General features: G+C 38.0%; 1 protein-coding gene across 1 annotated transcript in view; it reads left to right on the top strand.

Annotated features, from left to right (window-relative positions):
• The first annotated feature begins 22,903 nt into the window (after window positions 1–22,903).
• The window catches only part of LOC307187805 (sodium channel protein type 3 subunit alpha-like), an 83,520-nt gene continuing 81,029 nt past the window's right edge, over window positions 22,904–25,394 (top strand). The window contains 1 exon segment of the mRNA XM_079924342.1: window positions 22,904–24,957. Coding sequence (XP_079780468.1) covers window positions 24,694–24,957 — 264 coding nt within the window. The 5' untranslated portion in view covers window positions 22,904–24,693.

Raw genomic sequence — 25,394 nt, 5'->3', positions numbered from 1 at the left:
GAAAATAAACTTCATGGAGAGGAAATGGCTTGACTGTATTTGGAGGAACTGCTACACTAGAGCTCAGATTTCTTGTCTGCTCCTCCAGGCTCAACCAACTGCCCACCATTTTTCTATCTCTTTCATTTCAAATCCTTGAATGCTCTACATATTCCCTCCCACATTTCTGTTTATAGTGCTGCTAATTACATCACTGAACTTTGTCTTCATAGATCTTTTTTCTCCCCTTTTTTGTTGCTATTAATGCTCCCCTTGCTGTGGATATCTTGTTACTGATATGCTATTTGATGAGGTATGTGATATTCCCATTTCTGCACTGTTCTGAAATGACTGAAATTTGTAGGGCAAACATGTTCTTTAGCTGTGAAAAGATAAAAATATTATTAATAGGATATTTATATGTCCTTGAGTCCATATGGTCTCAAAGTTTTAAAATATCTTATTAAACTATCTTTAATCATAGCCAATACTGATTACAGTTCAAGTAAATCCATTCTTAATATTATTTTTCAACAATTTTATTGGGCTCTATTATCAATCTTTATATACCTATAGCAAAAATTAAAGTATATTATTATATTAGCATTGGAAGAACAGACAAAAGTATTATTCACAAATATATTGCATTCTCTTTCATTGATATGAAACTTGGTAGTATTAGATAAGAATAAAAATCAAATACATGTGCCTAGAATGAGAACTTCTTGGCTGTTATGGAAAATCAGAAAGAAAAAGCAAAATGAAAAAAGTCAGATTTTTTAAACTTCCTAATAAAAATGACAGGAGAAAAAAAAAAAACAGTTGAACGGGAATAGATATGCAAACATCTGAGAGAAAATGGAAAGAGGTAAAACGTGATGAGCTTATTCAGAGAGTGGCCCACAGCTCTGGCTGCACATTGGAATCACCTGGGAAGCTTAAAAAAAGAGCAAAGCTGGCTCCACCTTAGGCCAATTCAATTAGATGCTCTGGGGCTAAGCCTGCCTATCCATGTTTGTTTAAAAGCTCTGCAAGCATAGTTCAAATATGCAGCCAGGTTTGAAAAGCAACTGACTAAAGGAAGACAGAGAAAAATAAGAGAAGCTAATGAAAGCCTGGCCAGAGAAGTGAAAGACAACTGAGAAATGACTTTCAGAATAATTTCAAAATTCTAACAAGTGGGCGCATGTTAAGTAAAAAGACTATTATGCAAATACTTAAAATAGCAAAAAATGCATTCGTGTCTATTTCTCCCTTGGTTGAAAAGGGTGGTATTTATTCTATATGTTTAAGCAGTTTTATATTTCAAATTGTTAATTTCCTACCCTTACCTCTACTTGAAAGTTGACCCAGCTGCTGGTTATGGTATATTTTGCAAACTAACAATATAAACAATTGTGCACACTCAGAAATAAGCATCCGTTAACTTCAATTTATACAACCAGAGATTTGCCCTCTTTTTATTCTGTACCTTATAAATTGCTCCTTTGAAAACTGTCTTAAAATCAAATAAGAGGGCTTCCCTGGTGGTGCAGTGGTTGAGAGTCCGCCTGCCGATGCAGGAGACATGGGTTCGTGCCCTGGTCCGGGAAGATCCCATATGCCGCGGAGCAGCTGGGCCCGTAAGCCATGGCCGCTGAGCCTGCGCGTCCGGAGCCTGTGCTCCGCAGCGGGAGAGGCCACAACAGTGAGAGGCCCGCGTACCGCAAAAAAAAAAAAAATCAAATAAGAGTGTCCATTGAAAGATACTCTTTGAATGTCCAGGTCATTCAGCTGGAAACAAAACATTGATTTGTAATTATTGAAACTTCAATTGTGGCAGATTAGAGAAAAAGCAGATATGTAAACCAACAAATTTTTTAAAGCCAAAATTCAAGTGGCATTTCTGAGGAAGAAATGAATTAACCTAATAGCTAAGTGGAATTAATAATGAATTGAGTTTCCAAAAAGGAATTCCATTACTAAGGTGAGTCTGCCTTTTCAACTCTTTAAGCAGACATTTGCTGGGTTAACACCACAGTTGCTTTTCCATGTTGATTTCCCACAGTCCTTTCTGCGACTGGGGAGAGACTGTGGTAGCCCCTACTAAAACAATCCTCTACATCCTTCAGAGCAGATTATATCCTAAAGTCTTTCCTCTGGAGAAACATCCTTTAATATTACTACCGAACTATGCTTTCTTCATGACCTCTACCAGTCTGTCAACCAGGTCACCACAATTATCACCATGTATGAAAGATCTGTTAAATCTCAGGATAAGAATATACATATTTTGAATCAGGAGGCTGGTGATTGCACAGTGAACAGAAGGAATACTATATTATATTTGAGGCTAAGTTTATGATGGATGTCTATGAAATGGTGCTTGGGTTCTCAAACTGGGATTGGATCACTGACTTTCAAAAAAATTACATCCTAGCTTTATACACAAAGTACTTTGGTAGTCTACAATGAAAATATAAGTAACAAACCAGTAAAATACTAATAAGAAAGAAAGCCTGAACCAAAAAGAATGTTTTTTGATGAAGGATCACCTTAAATTAGTCAGTGTAGAGAGCAAAAACTTTACTGTTGACTAAAGCATTCCCTCCACCAACACAGTGACAACTGTGAGAACTAACTTGATTCTTTGGGGAAAAGAATTCCAACTTGTTATTCAAAAGCATCAAGTATATTTTGCAAAGGGAAAAGGTAATGCTTAGGCGTAAATGAAAAGTGGCAGAGCACATCCAAATCATGATGCAGATCTCTATGCAAATTAGCACGAGTTAAAATACGCCACGGAAACCACAATAGCAAGCTCTCTCATACACTTGTTAGGTTTGTTTACTCTGTCTCAAAATTATCCTGAGTCTGTGTAAGACACATTTCTTTTAAATATGCATTAAATGTACTATAATGGTGCTAGGTTTCAAACAACACTCTTGAGACCAATTTAACCATAAAATAATACTCATTTTTTCCAACAATCCATATCACTCAGGAAAGCTAAATTTGGGCAATTTTATGCATGACAAAATATTTTCTATTTATTCTCTTAATTTCTTTCTGAACAAAAATTTTAAAACTAAATATCTAAGACATAAAAAGGCACACTTGATTTAGAAACTCTTTGAATTTTCTTTTTCAACATTTGATAGATATTTTATTTTTTCTACGGTTTTTAAAAATTGAAGTATAGTTGATTTACAATGTTGCATTAGTTTCTGGTGTACAGCAAAGTAACTCATTTATATATATATGTATGAATGCATATATATTTTTTCATATTCTTTTCCATTTTAGATTATTACAAGATATTGAATATAGTTCCCTGTGCTATACAGTAGGACTTTGTTAGTTTATCTATTTTATATATAGTAGTTTGTGTCTGCAAACTCCTAAATTTATCCCTCCCTCCCCTTTCCCCTTTGGCAACTATAAGTTTGTTTTCTATGTCTTTAAACTTTCTAATCAATTTTTTGGTAAACCTAGAAATGCCCTACAAAAATAAAGTCTATTGGGGCTTCCCTGGTGGCACAGTGGTTGAGAGTCCGCCTGCCGATGCAGGGGACACGGGTTCGTGCCCCGGTCCGGGAGGATCCCACGTGCCGCGGAGCGGCTGGGCCCGTGAGCCATGGCCGCTGAGCCTGCGCGTCCGGAGCCTGTGCTCTGCAACGCGAGAGGCCACAACAGTGAGAGACCCGCGTACCGCAAAAAAAAAAAAAAAAAAAAAAAAAAAAAGTCTATTAAGTGTTTTTAAAAGGGAAAAGACAATTGAAGAATAACTGAATTCAGTGCTCAACTTTGCACAGGCAATTTGATCAGAATCCTAAATTATCCCTGTCCTTGAGGAGTTAGTTCAGGTTGCACACATGGAACATTGTAGAAATGCCACAAATTCTAGTTCTGTCCTTCCCAGCATCTTCTCTATTCAGCTCTTACTTTTCTCCTCATGATTGCTGCCCTCTCTAGCCGTGGTCTTACTTGCTAGATCCTCCATCCTGGGAAGGGCCAGATAGGCTATGCTTGTCTTTTCTCTAATTAGCATATTGGTTGCTGCAATCTGTCAGAAATAAAGTTTTGCATCAAATGTAATTTTCTCTTACCTGTGGCATTTTGGCTTTCCTTTAGCCTCAAAAGAATTGAGCACCGAACAGCATTCCTCCTGCCTTTCCATGCAGAGACCCTTCACTGTGTGTTCCCGCTGCAATAAGTGGCACACATCTACACCTAAATCAGGGCAGTACACACAGGCCCCTGCTCTATTTTGGTGCCAGTGATGTGCTAAATGGCTGAAGGAAAAACATAGACTCTCTGAGTCCTGAATTCAGATCCTAGGGACGATATTTTCAGTTTCTTTAGTGACTGGTCATATTTCACTGAAAACTAGACTTCAAGTTTTGTCATTTTTTTAAAAAATTATTTGTATAGAATTTCTCAGATGAGAAGATTTTTGATATTACCAATTTCATGAAGAAATCATGTATACAGAATTGAATATCTAAAGCTAGAAAGGATTCAAGGGATAGTTCTTTTCAGAAACCAACTCTCTGGCTATGCTCTTCTCAAGCCATTCATAGTGTTGACTCATCAAAAAACATAGTTTAAATTTGAGCAAGCACATAGTTCACTGAAGTATTCTGAATATGAAGGCAGACTTTAATAGGTATAACACAGCCAACTCCAGTTACATCACTAGTCCAATATTCAATGACCCGTTTTGTTCAGAGTATAAGGCGACTGCTATACCCTTAGATCATTGTCTCTCAGAAGGAATGAATGTTGGAATACACTGAGTGCAGAGTCCCTGCGCTTCTGAGATAAAAGAGGCACTACAAATCAACTAGTCACTTTCCTCCACTCCCTCTCTATAACAGATGTGGACACTCAACACCAAAGACACTGAGTGTTCAATATGTCACAGCAAGTGATGTCAAAGATAAGCCTAGAAAACAGGTTACCTGAATCGCAGGTACATTCCCCTCTTTCTGTTTTCCTCCCTCTCTTCCTTATCTTTTCATTAAACCTTGTTTCTAAAAAGATGGGGCAGGGCATGCTTTTCCATTATATTACACTGTCTTCTGCAGCACCACTTCAGGGCAATCAGACTCCACAGCATTATAACCATCTAGCGAGGGAAAATGCTTAACACAGAAGCCACTCAGGTGGCTGGGTTCTGGCTGGTGAAGAATCACGTGACAGCCGAACTGCAGCCCCACCTAAATCAGTCTGTGCTCCAGTGGAGTTTACCACTAGCACTAATCTGAGAGCAGATTTTACAGCTTCCCTGCTCCAGGCTAGATAAAGCTCAATCCTCTGTATTTTAAGCCTCAAAGGAGTACAGGTAACATGTGAAGTAAGCACCACCATTTTGAAGTAATGCAAGTTGTACCTCGAGTTCCCTGAGGTTGCCAAGTGAAAAAGGCAATCAACTCTTAACACTCTGTTGTGAAAACAGTGCACTGTCATTTTGATTACAGTAAATAAACAGTCTGTGGTTGCTTGGAAAGAAACTGGCTAAAGCACAAGTCACCAGCAAGCAGTAGGAGAGACGTGGCTGAGGGCAACTCAGAGGGCTCTCTATTATGGCTGAAGCAAAACTGATGTTACGATAGGAATATGGATCAAGGATTGTTTATTGGGCTGAGAACTTTGCTTTCTATTTTCCATGATGCCAATTTACTTCAGAATAGAAGGCTTCCTATAATTCTGGTTATATTCTGATTTAAATGTGGTTTCTGCTCCTGAAACACGTGCATGCATTACACACACACACACACACACACACACACACACACACACACTGCTCACATTTGTTTCTCAGCCCAAAATCCTAGGAATTAATAACAAAATCTGACCAAGTAAAACAGGAAAATTGTCAATCCAGAGAGAGCCTGCCCCTCCCTTTTAGAGCATCTCACAACGAGGGATTTGCCCCCTTTCTTAATTCACGCATTTGTTTATGGGTTTGATCACCTGGTGGAGGGTGAAGGAATAGGGGAAAGGCATACACTAGACAAGCAGTAGCCAATATAAATATAATGAGACACATATGTACTTTGAAAATTTCTAGATGCTAACATAAAAAAGAAAAAGAAACAAGTGAAATTAATGTTCCTAATGCTTTTCTTTCAAATAAATTTATTTATTTATTTTTGGCTGTGTTGGGTCTTCGTTGCTGCGCGTGGGCTTTCTTTTTGTTGCGGCAAGCGGGGGCTACTCTTCATTGCAGTGCATGGGCTTCTCATTGCAGTGGCTTCTCTTGTTGCGGAGCACGGGCTCCAGGAGAGCGGGATTCAGCAGTTGTGGCTCGTGGGCTCTAGAGCGCAGGCTCAGTACTTGTGGCGCACGGGCTTAGTTGCTCCACGGCATGTGGGATCTTCCCAGATCAGGGCTCAAACCCGTGACCCCTGCACTGGCAGGTGGATTCTTAACCACTGCACCACTGGGGAAGCCCACTAATGCTTTTTTTTTAAGCCAATATACCCAAAATATTATTTCTGATTTGGCTCTAGCGACATTTTTAGTGCTCAATTCTTACATGTGACCAGGGCTACCACATTGGACAGGGTATCAGCAGAATTTGTTTTAGGTAATTATATTCAAGAGATATCTAATAATGTCCTGCTTACTATGGTAGGTAAGCAATAAAATCCTTATCCTCATGGAATTTAAAATGTAGAAGCAATAAGACACATCCTTAATAAAAGCAGAAGCCAGAATATTATAATTATTATACGAATTCTTAAAGCAATATGTGCATGTTGTTGGAGTTCAGAGGAAGGCAAAATCACTTCTGACTCAGAATTTGGGTATGATGAGCCTTGGAGTATAGGTAGGATTTTTTTTTTTTAATTGGAGTATAGTTGTTTTACACTGCTGTGTCAGTTTCTGCTGTACAGCAAAGTGAATCAGCCATACGTATACATATATCCCCTCTGTTTTGGATTTCCTTCCCTTTTAAGTCACCATAGAACACTGAGTAGAGTTCCCTGTGCTATACAGTAGGTTCTCAATAGCTATCTACTTTACACATGGTAGTGTATATATGTCAATCCCAATCTCCCAGTTCATCCCACCCCCCCTTCCCCCTTGTTATCCATACATTTGTTGTCTACGTCTGTGTCTCTATCTCTGCTTTGCAAATAAGATCATCTTTACCATTTTTCTAAATTCCACATATATGCGTTAATATATGATATTTGTTTTTCACTTTCTGACTTATTTCACTCTGTATGACAGTCTCTAGGTCCATCCACGTCTCTGCCAATGACACAATTTTGTTCCTTTTTACAGCTGAGTAATATTTCATCATATATATGTAACACATCTTCTTTATCCATTCATCTGTTGATGGACATTTAGGTTGCTTCCATGTCCTGACTATTGCATTGGGTTGGCCAAAAAGTTCGTTTGGGTTTTTCCTTAGCATCTTATGGAAAAACCCAAATGAACGTTTTGGCCAACCCATAAATAGTGCTGCAATGAACATTGGAGTGCATGTGTCTTTTTGAATTATGGTTTTCTCAGGGTATGTGCCCGGTAGTGGGATTGCTGGGTCATATGGTAGTTCTATTTTTAGTTGTTTAAGGAACCTCCATACTGTTCTCCATAGTGGCTGTATCAATTTACAGTCCCACCAACAGTGCAAGAGGGTTCCCTTTTCTCCACACCCTCTCCAGGATTTATTGTTTGTAGATTTTTTCATGATGGCCATTCTAACTGGTGTGAGGTGATACCTCATTGTAGTTTTGATTTGCATTTCTCTAATAACTGGTGATGTTGAGCATCTTTTCATGTGTTTGTTGGCCATCTGCATGTGTTCTTTGGAGGTAAATGATATTTCAGGAAGAGGGAATGTTTTTGAAAGCCAGAGGCCAGAGACTGGGGGCTTTCAGGGAATGGCAACTAGATCAGTTTGACTACGGAGGAGCATACATGTAAGATGAAGCTGGAGAAGCAGATTAGTAAAATACTTTTTAGAGAGAGTCTCTGATTATTACTTTTTCTAAAGAAAAAAAGACACTGGATTTGGTGGCATGATTTACCAGCCATGTGACCTTGGACATGTTACCTCTCCTCTCTGAACCCTATTATTTCCTTACCTACACAATGAGGACAATAATCACCATTATCTCATAGGGTTATTGTGAAGATAAAATGAGCTAATCAGTGCCTGGCACAGAGCAAGTGCTTAGTCCGTGTCCTCTATTATCACCACTATTACTTCTCTAAGATATTCTGAAATGGGAAATTCTTTGAGTAAAACATTCAGTCCTCAATTTGCTTTGTTTTAAAGAGAGTCTGGTAAACCTAGCTTACTTAGTCAATTATCTTTGAGGTAAACAGGACCTGAATGTATGTATTTTGGTCTAGGTTAAATAGGACAACATAATTCAGAAATATTGTACCTATAGAGAATTTAGCTTTTGTTGTTCTTTTATGTGTTATCATCTTCATGGCTGTATGATACAAAACTGAGTTACTTTATTTACCTAACCAATCCCCTATTAGTAGATATTTCAGTTTTTTCCCAGACTTTGCTGTTATAAAATATGCTGCCTTGGGCTTCCCTGGTGGCACAGTGGTTGAGAGTCCGCCTGCCGATGCAGGGGACATGGGTTTGTGCCCCGGTCCGGGAGGATCCCACATGCCGCGGAGCGGCTGGGCCCGTGAGCCATGGCTGCTGAGCCTGTGTGTCCAGAGCCTGTGCTCCACAACGGGAGAGGCCACAACAGTGAGAGGCCCACGTACCGCAAAAAACAAAACAAAACAAAAAAAAAAAAAATATATATATATATATGCTGCCTTAGATAGAATACAAGACTTCCTAAAGAGTACTTGTAGGCTGAACTTCTAAATAGTAAGTCTAAGTAAAAAGTTTAAATCTTTTTGATAAACTAAAATTAAATAATTCATTTATTCAGAAAATGTCTGTTGAGCACCCAGTATGTGCTATATGCACTGTTCTAAGCACTTGGGATTCATTGGTGAACAAAATGGACCAAAAAAGGCAAATATTCCAGCCCCTGTAAGTCTTATGTTCTACCCAGGAGAAATAGAAAATGAACAATAAACATTATAAGTAAGTAAATTACATAGTACATAATAAGGTGATAAGTGCTTTGGAAACAATAAAGTGGGATAAGCAGCTGGAGGGGAAGCACAGTAGGTCTCTTTGAAAAGGTAAACTTTTGACCAAGACTTGAAGAAATGAGAAAGTTAGGCCACCTAGAGGAAAGAACACTCATGGGAGAGGGAACAGTATATGTGTGTTTGGTAGGTGCAGAGGACAGCCAGAGCCAATTTGGCTAGGGAGGAGTGAGAAAGGAGGAGAGCACAAGATGAGTTCAGCTAGGTAACTGGAACGCCATATCATAAGGTCTGAGAGGCAATTGTAAGGAGTTTGGCTTTTTCTCTGGGTGGCTCCTATAGGCTCCTGCACAGAGGAATAACTTGATTTGCTTTCTGTTTTTCCCAAATCACTCTGACTGCTGAGTGAAAATAGGCTATGTGGGAATCAGGCTGGAAGCAGGGAGATGGTTAGGAAGCTATTGCAGGCTTCTGTGAAATACTGCCATAAATCATTTCAAGGTTCCAGGTTCAGAAGAATTACACCACAGGACATTAAACAAATGAACAAATGACACTGAAGAAGCTATGACTGTCATCGTTGAGAAATCATAAAAATGAGAGCAGTATGACTGGTATATATGTTTCTAACTTCAAAACAAACAAAAAAAGCACTTCTGGAGTCTACAAGCCAGTCATTGTCAAAATGTGATTCCTGGGCCAGCATCATCAGCATCCTCTGTGCACTTACTAGAAACGCAGAATTTGGGGCTTCACCCATATCTACAGAATCAGCACCTCTGGGGTGGGGCCTGGCAAGCTGTGTTTTAATAAAAGCCCTACAGGTGATTCTGATGCTAAATTTTGAGGACCACTGCTATAAACTCTAATGGTGAAAACTAGATGGCCTGAAAGATCCTTTTCAATTTTGGGGTACTGAGCTTCCAAGCTCAGTGTTTAACATTTATTTTCATTGTAAAATTAAGTATAGTCCTTGAGAAAAATGATTTGTTTATAAGAAGCATAGACTCATGATTAAGAACAAATAAATCTTTTAAATCATGTATTTAGAGAAATTTAACTTTTATTTATTATATTCTATCTCTTTATAAAAAAGTTAAGTGGTATATTATTTTTTCAAAATCCACATGCACTAGGCAGTTGAAGACAAGGAAAATGGAGAAAGTGTAGATGATAAACCTGTTAAAGATTGTGCATTAATGAAGTTACTGTTTTAGAATGTACATTTAGCTCTGAGCCTCCTGGGCTCAACATTTTTAGAGTAAGGCAGAAATGAATTTAATACAACTCAAAGAAAGAAATCCCAGCTATTCAGTTAACCTAACCTAGACCCCCATTTAGTCTTCTAATGGTCAAATTTGCTCCAGGAGAATCTCTGGAGTACACAGAGAAGTAGATGCATGGTTTTGCTTCCTAGACAAATTTCCAGTTTTTCACTTCACGATATCTTGGTGATTTGACCATGTGAAGTTATTTCCTTGATAAGAGTCTCAAGACTTAAAACCAAATGAGCAGCTGGTAGGATAGGGCTATTACAGACATTGAAGGGCCAACCAGTGATCCCATCCAGATGGAAGGCTGCCCTTTCCCCATGGGGAAACGCTGCCAGGGACCTGCTGGCAAAATCTGTGAGCTACTCAGTGAGCGGCTTTGGATTTGCTTCAACCCTTGCACAAAGAGCTGAGTCCCAGAATTTCACAGCCTAATGCCTGCCAGAAATGGTTTTTATCTGGAAAATTCTGAAGCAGGTACATCACATCAGCATAAAGGAAGATAAAATGGATTGAAAGGAAAGAAAATGGCATAAGTGGCCAAAAATAGCTAAAGGAGAAACTAAAGAGGCAAAATAATGGTTAAAAACAATGGAGCTGGAGTAAGACAAAAATTAAATATACACTGGACTTTAAAGATATTAAATGATAAATCAATTGTTAGGATAAACTAACACAAAAGGAAATATAAATAAACTTATCTCTACAAAATACATTTGTTGGCATTAGTATTAAAATTATTAATAGTAAAAATAGAAATGAGTTAATAAAATTAAACCAACTTTGTCCAAAGTTCCTCAGCTGGTGACACCTACCCTTTTCAGAGTAAAGCTTCTATTACACTCTTTGAACAAGCACTTCCTCATTTGTGGTATAAAGAACTTCCCCTTAATTTCCAAACTGCTAAAATTCTATTAAGGTAATTTCAAAGGTAGGCTATCCATTTTGGGGGGATCTCCAGGTCCAATACTTGTATTAAATAATCTGAAAGTATAGTTTCTGAATCATCTTATCTCATCACCATCTAAATGGAATTCACTGAGCTTAACTAATTTTAGCCATCAGTAGAAGTCTTATTTGATTAAACCTTGTATGGGTCTTCTGTGAAATTAAATTTAAGACATCTGCTAAGCATGTTACCTAGTGTCCCTTATGATAACAAAACATCCCTCAGTTTAGTTCTCAGAGAAAGTTTGTCTTTTTATACATAGCCTTTAAGAATTGTTTTTGGTTTTGTTTCCTAAAATAAAATCAAATACATGTGACCTAGTGTGCTTCCACTTTTTCTTACCTACTGGGAACAAGAGCGCTAAATGCCAGCCTCAACTGTATAAAGTGACCATCTCATATTCATAGTAATCTCTACTCTTTTCCTTCAGTACAAACTTCTTAACTTGTAATCCATGTGCCATCTCCACCAAATTCATTTAAGGAGCTAGATTAAAATGTAGTTCCCTGGGCCTTGCCCTAGACCAACTTTTTCAGAATCTCCAGAGGTTGAACCCAGAAATCTGCAACTTTAACAAGTAGTCCAAATGATTCTTATGCGCACTGAAGTTCAGAACTGATTTAAAGAGTCCTCATTCTCCTCTTAACTCATGTAGTCCAATTTTATCTTACGATTAATCTATAAGCCATGGTCTACTTTGAAAGATGAGTGAGATAGAGATCTTATTAGGACATAATACAACTTACAGTATGAGGCCTAAATTGGAGCTGAAATCACTATTTCCCATGTGTACTTGAGACTGAAAAAATCTCTCGCATTTGGAGCCCAGGCCATGAGATATATTTTCTCTGATCCATGAATCAGTGATTTTCATAAGGGAAGGTTAAAGAAAGAGAACTCAAGCTGGCAAGCTTTCTCAAACTCCACTCTTCTGTTCCTCCTTAATTTCTTAGTTCCTCTTTGATATTCAGCCCTCCTTACCTCACTCCCCTCCTTGTCCTCAGAGAAAAGACTGCAAATACTTTGGAATACCTAAATTGCTATTTTGGTTATTTAACGTCACGCTCATTATATGTCAGGCTGGAGATCACGGTATTTAAAACCCAGTTATTTATGTGCTGTGAAGGGGCGAAGTAGCATTTATTAAGCTGTGGCTGTAAAGTAGAGGGAACTAACATTTATTTAAGGACTATAAATTTATTTAACAATTTAATGGTTCAAGCTCTGATGCACGGATCTGTCTGATGGGTATTATTAATGTAATAATAGCTATAATACTATTATTACTATTATTGCTACTTCTATTACTACTAAAACCTCCAGCTTTTATGAAATACCTACTTTATACCAGCTATTGTACAAGTGACTTTACATGCATGTGTGTGTGCGGGAGATCATTTAATTCTAACAACAACCCTCTTTCACTGTGTATTATAATCTCCATTAACAGATCGGAAACTAAAAATTGGATTGGTTAGGTAACACGTTCAATGTCAAACAGCTAGCAAGTTGGCAGAGCCAGGTCTGTGTTGTTACCAAGTGAAAGGTAAGAGAGGAGAGGCAGAGGCCAGATCATAAAGGCACCGGCACACTTTGCTAAAGTGATGATAAGTCACTGAGAGCCACTGACAAATTTTAATAAGGGTAAAATGTATGTTTTAGAAAGATCACTCTGATTACAGATTAAAGATTGGTAGCTTAGGAATGAGTTCTCATCTGAAAACAAAGATGGTAGAAGACTGTGCATTAAATAAAAAGGTGACATTTAATGGTTTTTTGTCATAGTAAATTGTAAAAGGAGATTTGTTAGTGAGGATTCAGACCAGTTTGACTCGTAAGCTTTGTATAAGTGAACTGAAATATTTTTTAAAATATCGATTGCTGATTAAAAAATTACATATATTGTCCTTTTAAAAATCCTGGTTTAACTGGGCTTAGCCATTGCTAATGGTTATAGCTGGAAGGAATATGACATCAGATATTATGCCTAGGTTTAACATGCTGTTTTTTTCACCCCTGCTTATCTAAAATTTATTCTTAGAAGCCACTGAATAAAGTTTATTGGTCTTATCTTAGCCAATCAAATGGGGTTTTAGGTGGAGAGGAAAAGGAGCTGAAAAGGAACTGGAATGATAACCCACAACATCCATGTGGACCACATGCTCCACTGGTCTACCTCTTCGACCTTTCTGGTATTTGAAGAAAAGAAACAAAGGGGAAGTGAAGAGGGGAGAGGAAGGAAGGAAGTAGGAGGTGAAGAACAGGAAGATGCTCTAGAGCTCCAGCCTGGCTTCAGAAGGGGTGATTGAATCTGTCAACGACGGATAGTGAGCCCCATGCCTACCCTAGGATACTGACAGTGGCTCCAGGCTCCATCCTTCCTTGAGCACACAAGGGCATGCTTCTCACACGGGTCAAACAATCTGTTTTGTGTCAATCCTGCTTCCTTGATCTAGGACTGTAAGTAAACAAAATACAAAAACCCAGACCTAGAACCAGAGCACTCACATCAATCCAAATGCCAAAGATGCTGGGCTCACTTCACCTGTGTTCTCTTTCTACACAGATCATGGAGCAAGAAAGCTGATGTCAAGCCACATCAGAATTCATCAGGGATGAGATACCTGTCAAGGACTTGCGGTAGAGTGGCTTACTGGAATAAAAAGAATCTCTTGTAAGACTAGTGTAAGAACAAATGAGATAATTCCCAGAAGTGGCCTGGAGCTTTTCCAGAAAAAGGTGCTGTGACTATCTAAGGTACCTAATCGGTTAATGGGTATAAATCTGTGTTTGTGGAAGGTAAACTAAAATCTTTATTAGCTAACAGCGGTAGCAGTTTCAGGACAAAAAGAAGGTAGAGGAGTGATTTCCTGCCTCTTTGCTAGTTTGTTCCTCCAAAGAGAAAAACACTTAGAGACATGGCAGAGATGACCTCAGGGAGTGGAATGACGATAAAGGCTATTGATGTAAGAAAGAGAAACTAACCCAGCTTTTTATTTATTTTTCTTTCAAAAGAGACATTCATCCTGTGTATTACCTAGGACTGTATTTACTTGAATTTTATTATATTTATGTGGTAATTGGTTCCATAGTTCACCTCTCTGTATAGGATACAGGACAACAAAACATGTGGTCAGAAGTTGATTATAAGCTGGCTTCTGGACTGGCCAAATTTTTGAACCTATTGAGGAGTGTTTATTTATTTGGTGTATCAGCTGCAATTAACTAAAAAAGCTCTCTAAAATTATCTAAGTCAAGAAGGATGTTTATTGAACATAACAAGCAGTGCACAGGTTGTTTGGGTCCAAGAGCTGAGTGATCCATCAAGAGACCAGGGGTAGATCTGTCTCTGTGACCTGCCACCCAAAGTCTGTCAGCTTTGCCCTCACAATGGCATCCATTCTGGTTGTAAGTGCCTACAGTAGTGCCATGTATCATACCCTGATGCTAAGGTCCAGGGGACAGAGAATTCTGTCTCCTCCTCGGTCTCTTTCTTTTGAGTGAAGAAATCTTTTACAAACACCCACTTGGCAGACTTCCCCTCATCTTTTATTAGCCAGAATTGCACCAAGTGCCTAATCCTTAACCAATGATTGGCAAGGGGCTTGGAGGAGGTGTCAAAGTGGAATGGTCACTGGGGAGATGAACACAAAATCTGCTTCAGTTTGCAAACATACAGTAGAAAAACTCAGGAGCTGATGAAACCAATGATGCTGATATATGTATTACAACGTTGGCTTAATTGTTGTTATTAGTGAGCAGTTGTCTCTCTAAGCTTATAGCTGTCTGATAAAGATAAAGTCACAGGGAACTTCATCTCCTAGAAGATGATTATTATTTCCAAGACAAAAATTGTTCTGAAGACAGAGATGACTTGTGCTTTCACACTCAGCTATTTTTTTCAGAGGCATGACATTAGAGAAAGGCAAAAATAGTTTTTTTTATTAAACAGTTAGTAAATCAATAATTATATTTGTGTATAGACAATCATGTGTTAAGCTAACAGGAAAGGAACAATGGTAGAGAAAGCCTACATTTCATTTGTATTTGGCCATGGCATAGTGATATCCATACTACAGTTACTTTCTCAGTAGGTTTGTCCAAACCAATAGTAATACTGAATTCCTTGACATCACACTAAGAACAAGAGGTACATTACACAGAAGAAGAAGCTAGCCTAAGCATTTAATTTACCTTTAAATAATTCCAAAATGCTTAACATACATGTAAGCAGGTATCTATTAGATGGTGGTTTTATTAATTCATTCCTGCTTGTTTTGTATTCTACTTTAAAACAAAGGTGAGGACTATACTGCTATATTTCTTAGGCTGCACCACCCTGTTCCTAACATGGGGCTCTATACATAATAACCTCCTAATAAGGTAGCAGACTCATCCTAATTTCCATTTCTGAAAACATGAACTAAAATTCTTCTCATTTTGCAGGCTTGGGGCCCAGCTTTTCCTAAACTATCTGGGTTCAAATCCTGACTCCTTATTACTTTTGTAACTTGAACAAGTTATCTAACCTACCTGCACCTAGGTCTTTTGATCTGTAAAATGGGAATAATAATAATAGTACTAATCTCATAAGATTAAAATGACAATTAAATGAGTTAGTGTGGGGCTTCCCTGGTGGCGCAGTGGTTGAGAGTCCACCTGCCAATGCAGGGGACACGGGTTCGTGCCCCGGTCCGGGAAGATCCCACATGCAGCGGAGCGGCTGGGCCCGTGGGCCATGGCCGCTGAGCCTGCGCATCCGGAGCCTGTGCTCCACGACGGGAGAGGCAGCAGCAGTGAGAGGCCCGCGTACCACACCAAAAAAAAAAAAAAGAAAAAAGAAAAAAAATGAGTTAGTGTGCATAAATTAAATGACAGAGTGTCTGAGACATAGTAATCATTCAACAGATGTTTATCTATTAGTATTATTTAATCCTCAAAGCCACCTGGTTCGGTAGGCACACCAACAAAGTATTATTTCAAAACTCTTTTAAAACATGGAAAATAATATTTTATTCTGCCTTGGCGAGTGTCCAGTGTTTATTATTATAATGTGCTGAATGCTGTGTGTATGCCTTTGATAAAATATGCTCTTGGTCACACATGCTACCTGAGGATATATAGCAAATACTAGACAATCATTAGCCCTAAACGAAAATTCCTTTGGAAAAAATTAATAACTTTCTTTAGTAGGACAGTAGTTAATTGGTCCACTTTGTCTTCTAGATTATACCCTTCCTATAATAGTCTCTTGCTGATACCAAGAAAACATAGACAGCATCCTTTCCTTAGTAATGGACCCAGTCTTTCCCTGACAACTCCCTCCCTTGTCATCAAGAACATGAAAATACATTTGGATGTTTATTTTTCCCCCTGATCTCTCAAGTTGCATGACACAGAGCAACTTTCTATCCTTGAAGATGGCAAACTTACTGCCTCTGACATAATTTTCTTTTCATGGGAACAGACCAGAATTAATTGATTTTGTCTGTAACATAATTATAAAAATCCCTACAGAGAGAGAGACTATTGATACTAACAGTCTATAACCCAATACAATTCAACATACTGTCTTCTGTTCTGGAAAATCAGGCAAGACGAGAATTCACGGGCTAAATGACTAATGGAAAAAATACTTTGTCTTTGCCGCAATAATGCCACTGCATATCCCAAATATTTACTGTGCCACTTTTCTTAGATTCTGATTCATTAACAATTATTAGTTTTGTATTCATTTCATTTGTTGGTTTCATATAGCAGCTTATGTTAGTATCATAGCATACAGCAGCTTATGTTAGTATCATAGCATACAGATATGTGAGCCTGGAAAACTGAACTGAGGTATACGAATCAATTTTTCTGTAGTTATTAATATACAGCTTAGATCTTTAATATCAAATCCCACAATAGTAAGATTCAAGATAAAAAAATGTCAACAACAGTAGGAAAAATCCATAAAGAACAGACTGTGTGGAAAATGTGTTGCCTCAGAGCAACAATTTGTGTTTGTCAATAGACACTTCAGTGAAGATTACTTTGCTTCTCTGTGCCTGTTCCTCATTTATTTTAAAGGCAGGAAGTTCGACTAATTGTCAAATCTAATGCATGCCTTTTAATTAGCATCTTGGAAATTCCTCTTTTGGCATCCATATAACTCTTCTAATTCCATTGTCTAATATCCTCTGTGTTCCCTCTCCTTAAAATTGGTAGTCACAAGAGTCCTGCTCTTCATCTTCCGATTTTTTCCTAAATAATGTACTGCATATTCTTCAGTTTCAACTGGTGACTGCTTAATCAACATTTTCCCCGCCCAGGCAGCTTTCTTGAGTCTCAGACCCATATTTTAATTACACATCCAGTTGTCTCACAGGCATCTGAAACTAAATAAAACTCAAGCATAATTCATTATTGTGCCCTATAAACCTTCTCCATGTCTCCGTTGGGTTAAATCTGTGGCTTAAACCAGAAATCTGGAAATGAACTTAACCCCATAACTCTTCTTCACCCTATCAAATCATCACAAAATCTTATTGGTCTTCTCTTCCTAATGGTGCCTTGAGCACAGTCCTCGGGTCATGGTTTGTTTTCTCTCTAACTTATTGACTGCCTACTATTTTCCAGGCACCTGCTCACCTTTAGATGCATTTTCTCATTTAAAGGTCACATTAACTCTATGAAGTATGTGCTATCATTGCTATCATTATCTTCACTATGTAGATTGGGAACCTGAAGATTATAAAGGATAAAAAAAATTATCCAAGGTCACACTGCTAGAATGTAGCAGAGCCAGGACTTGAATGCAGTCCTAATTGCCAAGTCCATGCCCTTAAATAATAAAGCTATAGTCAAATTCTCTTGCCCTCTACTTTAGACCACTGGTGTCCATCTGCTTCCTTTTAAGGAAGCTGTTCTCAAAGGGTGGTTTGCAGACAATGCGGTATTCCTGAGTCCCTTTCAGAGGGGCTCTGAGGTAGAAACTATTTTCTTAACAATACCAAGGTGTCATTTGCCTTTTCTTCGCCGCCGTTCTGACATTTGCATTGACAGTGCTATAGTCAGGGGGTAAAACTGCTAATGCCTGAGTGGGAATCAAGGCAGTGGCATCATACTGAAGGAGGAGTCCTTCGTTTCTTCACCACCAAACACTTTCAGTAAGAAAAAAAATACCAGTTCACATAAGAACATCTTTGATGAAGCAGTAAATATTATTAACTTTATTAAATCTTGACCCTAAAGAACACATATTTTTAATATTCTGTATGACGATAGGGAAAGAATACATAAAGCATTCCTTCTGCATACTGAGCACCATGGTTGTCTCAAGGAAAAGCACTTGTGTGATTGTGTCAGGAGCTGAATACCACTTTTTTTTTCATGGAACCCCATTTTCACTTGAAAGAAAGAACTGACAAACTATGTTATTCAAACTTGGGTATCTGGCAGATATTTTCTCAAAAATGAACAAAGGAAAAACTTGTCATTTCAGGGAAAGCAAATGACAGCATTTGTTGCCAATGTTAAAATTGGAGTTTTCAAGTGGAAATTGGAATTTTGGAAAACTTTTATCTGACACTGGGAGCTTGACAGTCTCCCAATACATTATGACTTTTCTCAAGAGATCAATGGTGATATTAACAAATGTGATTTTTGAATGTTATATAATAAAATTTGTCAAAACTTGAAAAATCTGCATAATAATGTGCTGATATTTCCCAAATGATCCCTGCATGATGGTACAAAATCCATCCAAAGGGCAAGATCAATCAAAAGTTCACTGATATGGTTTCTGATTCCACACTGAAACTAATTTAAGGGAGTACCATTTGTAGAGTTTTGGTATTTATCAAAGAATAATAATCCCAATTGTCTGATAAAGAAATTAAAATATTCCCTATTTTCCAGTTACATATATGTGAGAGGATTTTCTCCTTTCTTTAAAAAAAATTTATTTTATTTTAAAATTTTATTTATTTTTGGCTGTGTTGGGTCTTCGTTGCTGCCCACAGGCTTCCTCTAGTTGCAGCGAGCAGGGGCTACTTTTTGATGCAGTGCACGGGCTTCTCATTGTGGTGGTTCCCTTGTTGCAGAGCACAGGACCTAGAATGCAAGGGCTTCAGTAGTTGCGGTGCATGGGCTCAGTAGTTGTGGCTCACAGGCTCTAGAGCACAGGCTCAGTAGTTGTGGCACATGGGCTTAGTTGCTCCACAGCATGTGGGATCTATCTGGCCCAGGGATCAAACCCGTGTCCCCTGCATTGGCAGGCGGATTCTTTGTGTGTGTGTGTGTGTGTGTGTGTGTGTGTGTGTGTGTGTGTTTCTTGAGTTTTATTTATCATAGAAACAAGCAGTGGGAGTCAATACTCCAGGTAATTTCTAAAATGCCATGAACTTAATTTTATACTCTGCAACTTTTTGCTTTGTATATATGAGCTCTTAAGAATAACTGCATTGGGCTTCCCTGGTGGTGCAATGGTTAAGGATCCACCTGCCAACGCAGAGGACATGGGTCTGAGCCATGGTCCGGGAAGATCCTACATGCTGTGGAGCAACTAAACCCATGTGCCACAACTACTGAGCCTGCGCTCTACAGCCCTCAAGCCACAACTATGGAAGCCCGTATGCCACAACTACTGAAGCCTGTGCACCTAGAGCCTGTGCTCCGCAACAAGAGAAGCCACCGCAATGAGAAGCCCTCACTCCATAACGAAGAGTAGCCCCCACTCGCTGCAACTAGAGAAAGCCCGTACACAGCAACGGAAGACCCAACGCAGCCAATAAATAAATAAATTAATTAATTTAAAAATCTGTTTTTAAAAAAGAATAAAAATTTTAAAAAAAAGAATAACTGCATTTAGCTGAATACAACATAAAGGTAACAGTTTAAAATATCAAATTCTTAACTTCAAGATTGTTCTTGATTTTGAATTCCCATTTTCTAGCAAGAAATATTTAAATAGTTCTCAATCTAAGATTTAAAGAACAAAGAAATGTATCAACTGCAATTATCTGAAACAGAGCTGAACAGTAGAAGAAAAACAAGAACAAAATTACAAAATAACAAAAACCAAACCACTGGAAGCCCAGGTTTGGCAGGCGGATTCTTAACCACTGTGCCACCAGGGAAGTCCCGGGAGGATTTTCATCTTGTACTTGAATCAAAACAACAAATCTCAACAGATGGAACCCTGAAGAGGATGTGAGAATCTCGGTGTATTTCATTAAGCCAGACAGGAAAGGGATTTGCCCAAATGTAAAACAAGTTCATTCTTCTACTCAATTCTTTTCCTTTGGGATAATAAGTTATTTTCATTAAAAATCTGTTTTATATGTAAACATACAAGGGCTTGTTATTAAGTTAATTAAAGCATGTTTTTTAATTTTCTATTTTAATTCTTAATACAGTAAACATGGATAGATAAGCCTCCCCTTAAACAAAAGCTCTTTGAGGTCTTCTATAATTTTAGGAGTACTAAGGAATCCTGAAACCAAAATGTGTGAAAACCATTGCTCTCGGATCACTCCCTATCTGTCTGCCTTTCATACCGCCACCATCTTTCCAACCTTCCAAATGATCATGCCACTCCCCACCCACAGCTGACCTTAGTGTGCTGAATGAGGCCTTTGGTGATCTATATCCTGCCTAAATTTCCATTCCTTTCTCTTTCCACTCCCTTTTGGGCAGGTTGGTCTCCACCCATAATGAACTGCTTATAGTTCCTCCCAAACAATCCATGCTGTCTGTTATTTCTGGGTCCATATACATGCTGCCTCCCTGCCTACCAAGTAGGTCTCTACTGATATGTCTTCCTACCAACCCTCCCCCAACTACCACCACAACAACTAGTTGGTCAAACCCAACCTGTCTACAAAACCCACCCCAATATCACTTCTTCAGGAAAACTTGCCTGAACCATACCTCTCTGGGCAGAATAAATTGCTCCCTTTTATGGACCTCAGACAATAAGCAGTTACATATAATTGCATTATAATTATTAGTATAGAAATCTGTCTCTCTCAATGGACTGTCAGTTCCTTAAGGGCAGGGACTATGGGTACCTAGTCCAAGCACAGTGTTGATACATAGTAGTCCCTCAATTAATATATCCTAAATAAATGATCCTAAGGTTCCTTCCAGGCTTGACATTCTGTCGTCCACCCCTACAATAGGATATTTTGAACCACAGTCTTTCTTGATTAACAGAAGGATGTATTTGTTTTACTCACACACATTAACACACAAAAACACTTTAGTTTTTAATCAAAGAGATCATCTCCTCAGTCTTTTATCTTTTTTGTCCTTGCAAGGACAGTTCTGGAGAAAATTTGGTATGTTAAATTTGATGTGTTTTAATAAATTATAATGCACAGATATTCATTAATAATATATATTCCACACCAAGGCATCAGTAGGAATTAATTTTCTAAAGTCTGGCCCTAATAGGAATATAAAATTATGTAAGAGCTCTGTATAATAAGCTCACAAAGAACAAGAAAGAAGAGGAAAAAAATTAAAATAGAACTGCCAAAGAACTATGAGAGGTTTCTAAACAGCAATGCTGTAGATGAAGCCCCGAGAAACTCTTGTTCACTATAATCTTTAATGTCTCAGCCTATCCAAATATTGAACAAACCCTAGTTCCCCTTGCAGACAAAAATCTGAGAGTCTAGAACTGGCCTGTCTTCTCAGGATTTAGAGAGAGCAGCATGGGAATTTCAGAGACTTCTTTACTTCCTTTTGACCAAGACTCAAATTTTTTATTCTAGCCCTTGATAAGTGAACAGGAAGGTAAAGGATTATTTATTTTTAAATAAATTTCCATGATTTGTGATGGTTCCTTGTTCCATGTCATCCCAGAGAAATCAGTCATCTGTAAAGATTACTGAAAGATTTCTACATGTTTAAACTAATTTCATTTTAAAACTTAGGAACCAGGAGACTCCAATTAAATAATTATAATTATTTCTTTATGGCAAAGTGTTGCCTCATACATGATAAGGTACTTCGATGACACTGAGGTTGAGGAAGGTTAAATGACAAACAGTAACAGACTCAATACTAATCTAGATCTCTGATACCAATTGCTGCATGGTTTTCATTCCATTGTCAGTAAAGAAACCAAAATCAGTGCAACTAAATGCTCAAATACAAAAGTAACCTTTCTTCTCCCTTAAGAAAGCAACCACGTTCCACAGAAATTTTTAAAGAAAGTTTTCTCATGCTGTGTCATTTTCATTTAGCAATGGGGAAGAACCTTATCCATTTAATTCATGACAGGTGATGAGACACAGGTGGATTACACATCCCTGGGTATTTAAGGTTTGCAGTTAAGCACAAACTCTTTCCACACTGAAAAGTATAAAAGCTGTGATTATTCCACAGCAGCCTAGAGTTTGGAGTGACTATGTCACCATTGAAATGACATAAAATGGCTGAAACTATTAATTCTACTTTGTGCTGTCTACCATGAATTTAGAAGGCACAAAATAGATGATTGATTGATTTTTAAGTAAAACAGAATAACTGTTCCCAAACCTTCTGATTTATATACCGGTTGATGGAGTATAAAAAAAGAGCCTTGTCCCACCACAAATCAGAAGTTCATTTTCAGAACTAGTAGCAAAAATGGCACAATTTTTTGACAAGTCTGATAATTTATAACTTATCTAGAATATACCTTCATAATAGCAGGAAATATAATAACAATGTCATATTATGAGTATGAATTCTATGAAAAGACACAGGTATTAAAATATGTTTTGTTACTGGAACAGACCAGGGAACCAGTAACTCAGATATACACTCAAAAAACATATAATAACTTATATCATTTTTCTTATGTTACTATAAGATCTAGAGTTTCTGCTTCTCTGGAAGGTCAGTATATCCATGCAATCAACTGCCAAGAATTAGAAGGCCATTTAGGGATAAACTACCATGGAGACTAGAATAAGGGCAGAGACGGGTGGGTGGTTGCAGATAGGGAAAATGTCACAGATGACTTGGATGATTATTTTGATGCCAAGGTTGTAGATCATTCTACAAGATGACTGGTGTACTCATTGTATTTTTGTTATTTTTTCTATTTTCTATCTTGATTTTTATAATGAGATTCTTGGCACAGTGCAAAATAATATAACTGTTAACTTATGTTTCAAAATTTATGTAGCTGATTTCCTGTATTTTTGACAGCTCTGTCACATTTCCAGCAGATAGAATGTTTTCCCTTCCCTGGGAAATTGAACATGTCCACTCCACATGTCTGCCTTACCTCCATTCCTCTCCCAGCCAGGTGGTAGGCATGAATGAAGGTGCCCCTGTACTCTGCAATTCCCAGCCCATTCCTGAACCTCCACAGTCAGTTGTAGTTCCAGCAAGTTAAGACCTTATTTAAAGAAGAGTGGCTTGAATTGTGAGGATGCTTGAAACCACAACAGAGGAAATGGCTGGAGGAACTGAAGATAATTAGATTATGATAGTTGACACTAGTACAGTGCTTGCTAATTCCAGAAAATAGTCTAAACATTTAATGTAAATTAATTCATTTATTCCTTACAATAACCTGGGAGGTCAGTTTTCATGTTATCCCCATTTTATAGATGAAGACTGAAGCACCGAGAGGTTACATTTTTAAAGTCATGCAGCTCATCAGTGGCAGAGCCAGGGTTTAGAACAGAAGAAGTCTAGCTCCATAGTCCATGTTTTTACCACACTACACCGAATGGAAGATTCAGGAAAAAGATGAAAATTGTCTTGGAATACTTAAAGAGCAGCAGACTGGGAAAGGAAGTAAATATATTCTGCATTGCTTCAGAAGATACCTCAGAAAGATCCAAGGTGAAAAGCTAAACGGAAACAGTTTTGACTTCTCTGTCCCTGCTGACAGTCAGACCTTGTCTGGACAACCAGTGGTCAATGATGCTGATAATCAGAACAGTGGCTGGGTTAGGCAAAACTTCTTTTCCTATCCTGAGATTTTATGAGTCAGGGATATACCACTGCATTGTCACCAGGATTTCTTTCTTTGGAAAGTTAGTAAGATGTGATAAAAGGAGGAATGAGAGAAATAATGGGTCCTTGAGTAATTTTATTGACAAGCATTCTTGGCATTACTCTTTACCAAACATATACTATACTTTGGTGCAAAGGTATCAGAACAGACTTTTGAAGGACATATAAAGTTGGCGTATTGAAAATTAGACTGAATGATGCTTCTAAGTTAAAATTTGTAGTGCAGCATGAAAAGCACTACTTAAAGTTTATACTTAAAAAAAATTACTAGAAGAAACACTAAATGACATCTTGGTTGATTTTCTTAATCCCTCTCGTTCATTTGGTTTCCTATCTCTCATGCATTTTTTAAAAATTGTAGGATATTCTTATGCAAGAAGCTAAACGTAATTAAATGTGCAGGATGAAAAGATGGCACAGGCACTTCCGGTACCCCCAGGACCTGAAAGCTTCCGCCTTTTTACTAGAGAATCTCTTGCTGCTATCGAAAAACGTGCTGCAGAAGAGAAAGCCAAGAAACCCAAGAGAGAACAAAACAACGATGACGAGAACAAACCAAAGCCAAACAGTGACTTGGAAGCTGGAAAGAACCTTCCATTTATTTACGGAGACATCCCTCCAGGGATGGTGTCAGAGCCACTGGAGGACCTGGACCCGTACTATATCAATAAGAAAGTGAGTGTTGATTTTATCCTTCCAATAAGTCTTTAATTTAACTCAACTTTAATATACTTTGCTGGGGCTCATATATATACCACACCATAATTTTTCTACTGTTAAAGGTTTTATACTTTTTATTTCCACTTATTTTTAAGCACAATATAATAAGCAGAAACATTTATAAGAAATGAAGTCAAGATCTGGCCACAGTGAAGAGATATAAAGAGATGAACAATTTGTACAATTTCATAGTAATTGATACTGTCAAACTTAAAACTGACATCAACAAAGCAAAATATCTGTTATTGCCGACATATTTAAGCACACGGTAGACAACAGAACAGTAGCTATGTGAAAGAAGAGTTATGGGGTACATATAACTATTTTTTAGTTCTTATTTGGCTTGAGGTTTCTTCACAATAGATTTGTGTTCTAGAGAGCAATAAATAAGC

The sequence above is a fragment of the Stenella coeruleoalba genome, assembly GCF_951394435.1.
Source record: "Stenella coeruleoalba genome assembly, chromosome: 6".
Classification (NCBI taxonomy): Eukaryota; Metazoa; Chordata; class Mammalia; order Artiodactyla; family Delphinidae; genus Stenella; species Stenella coeruleoalba.
Note: the sequence above shows the minus strand (reverse complement) of the source record. Positions and strands in the feature narration are given on the sequence as shown.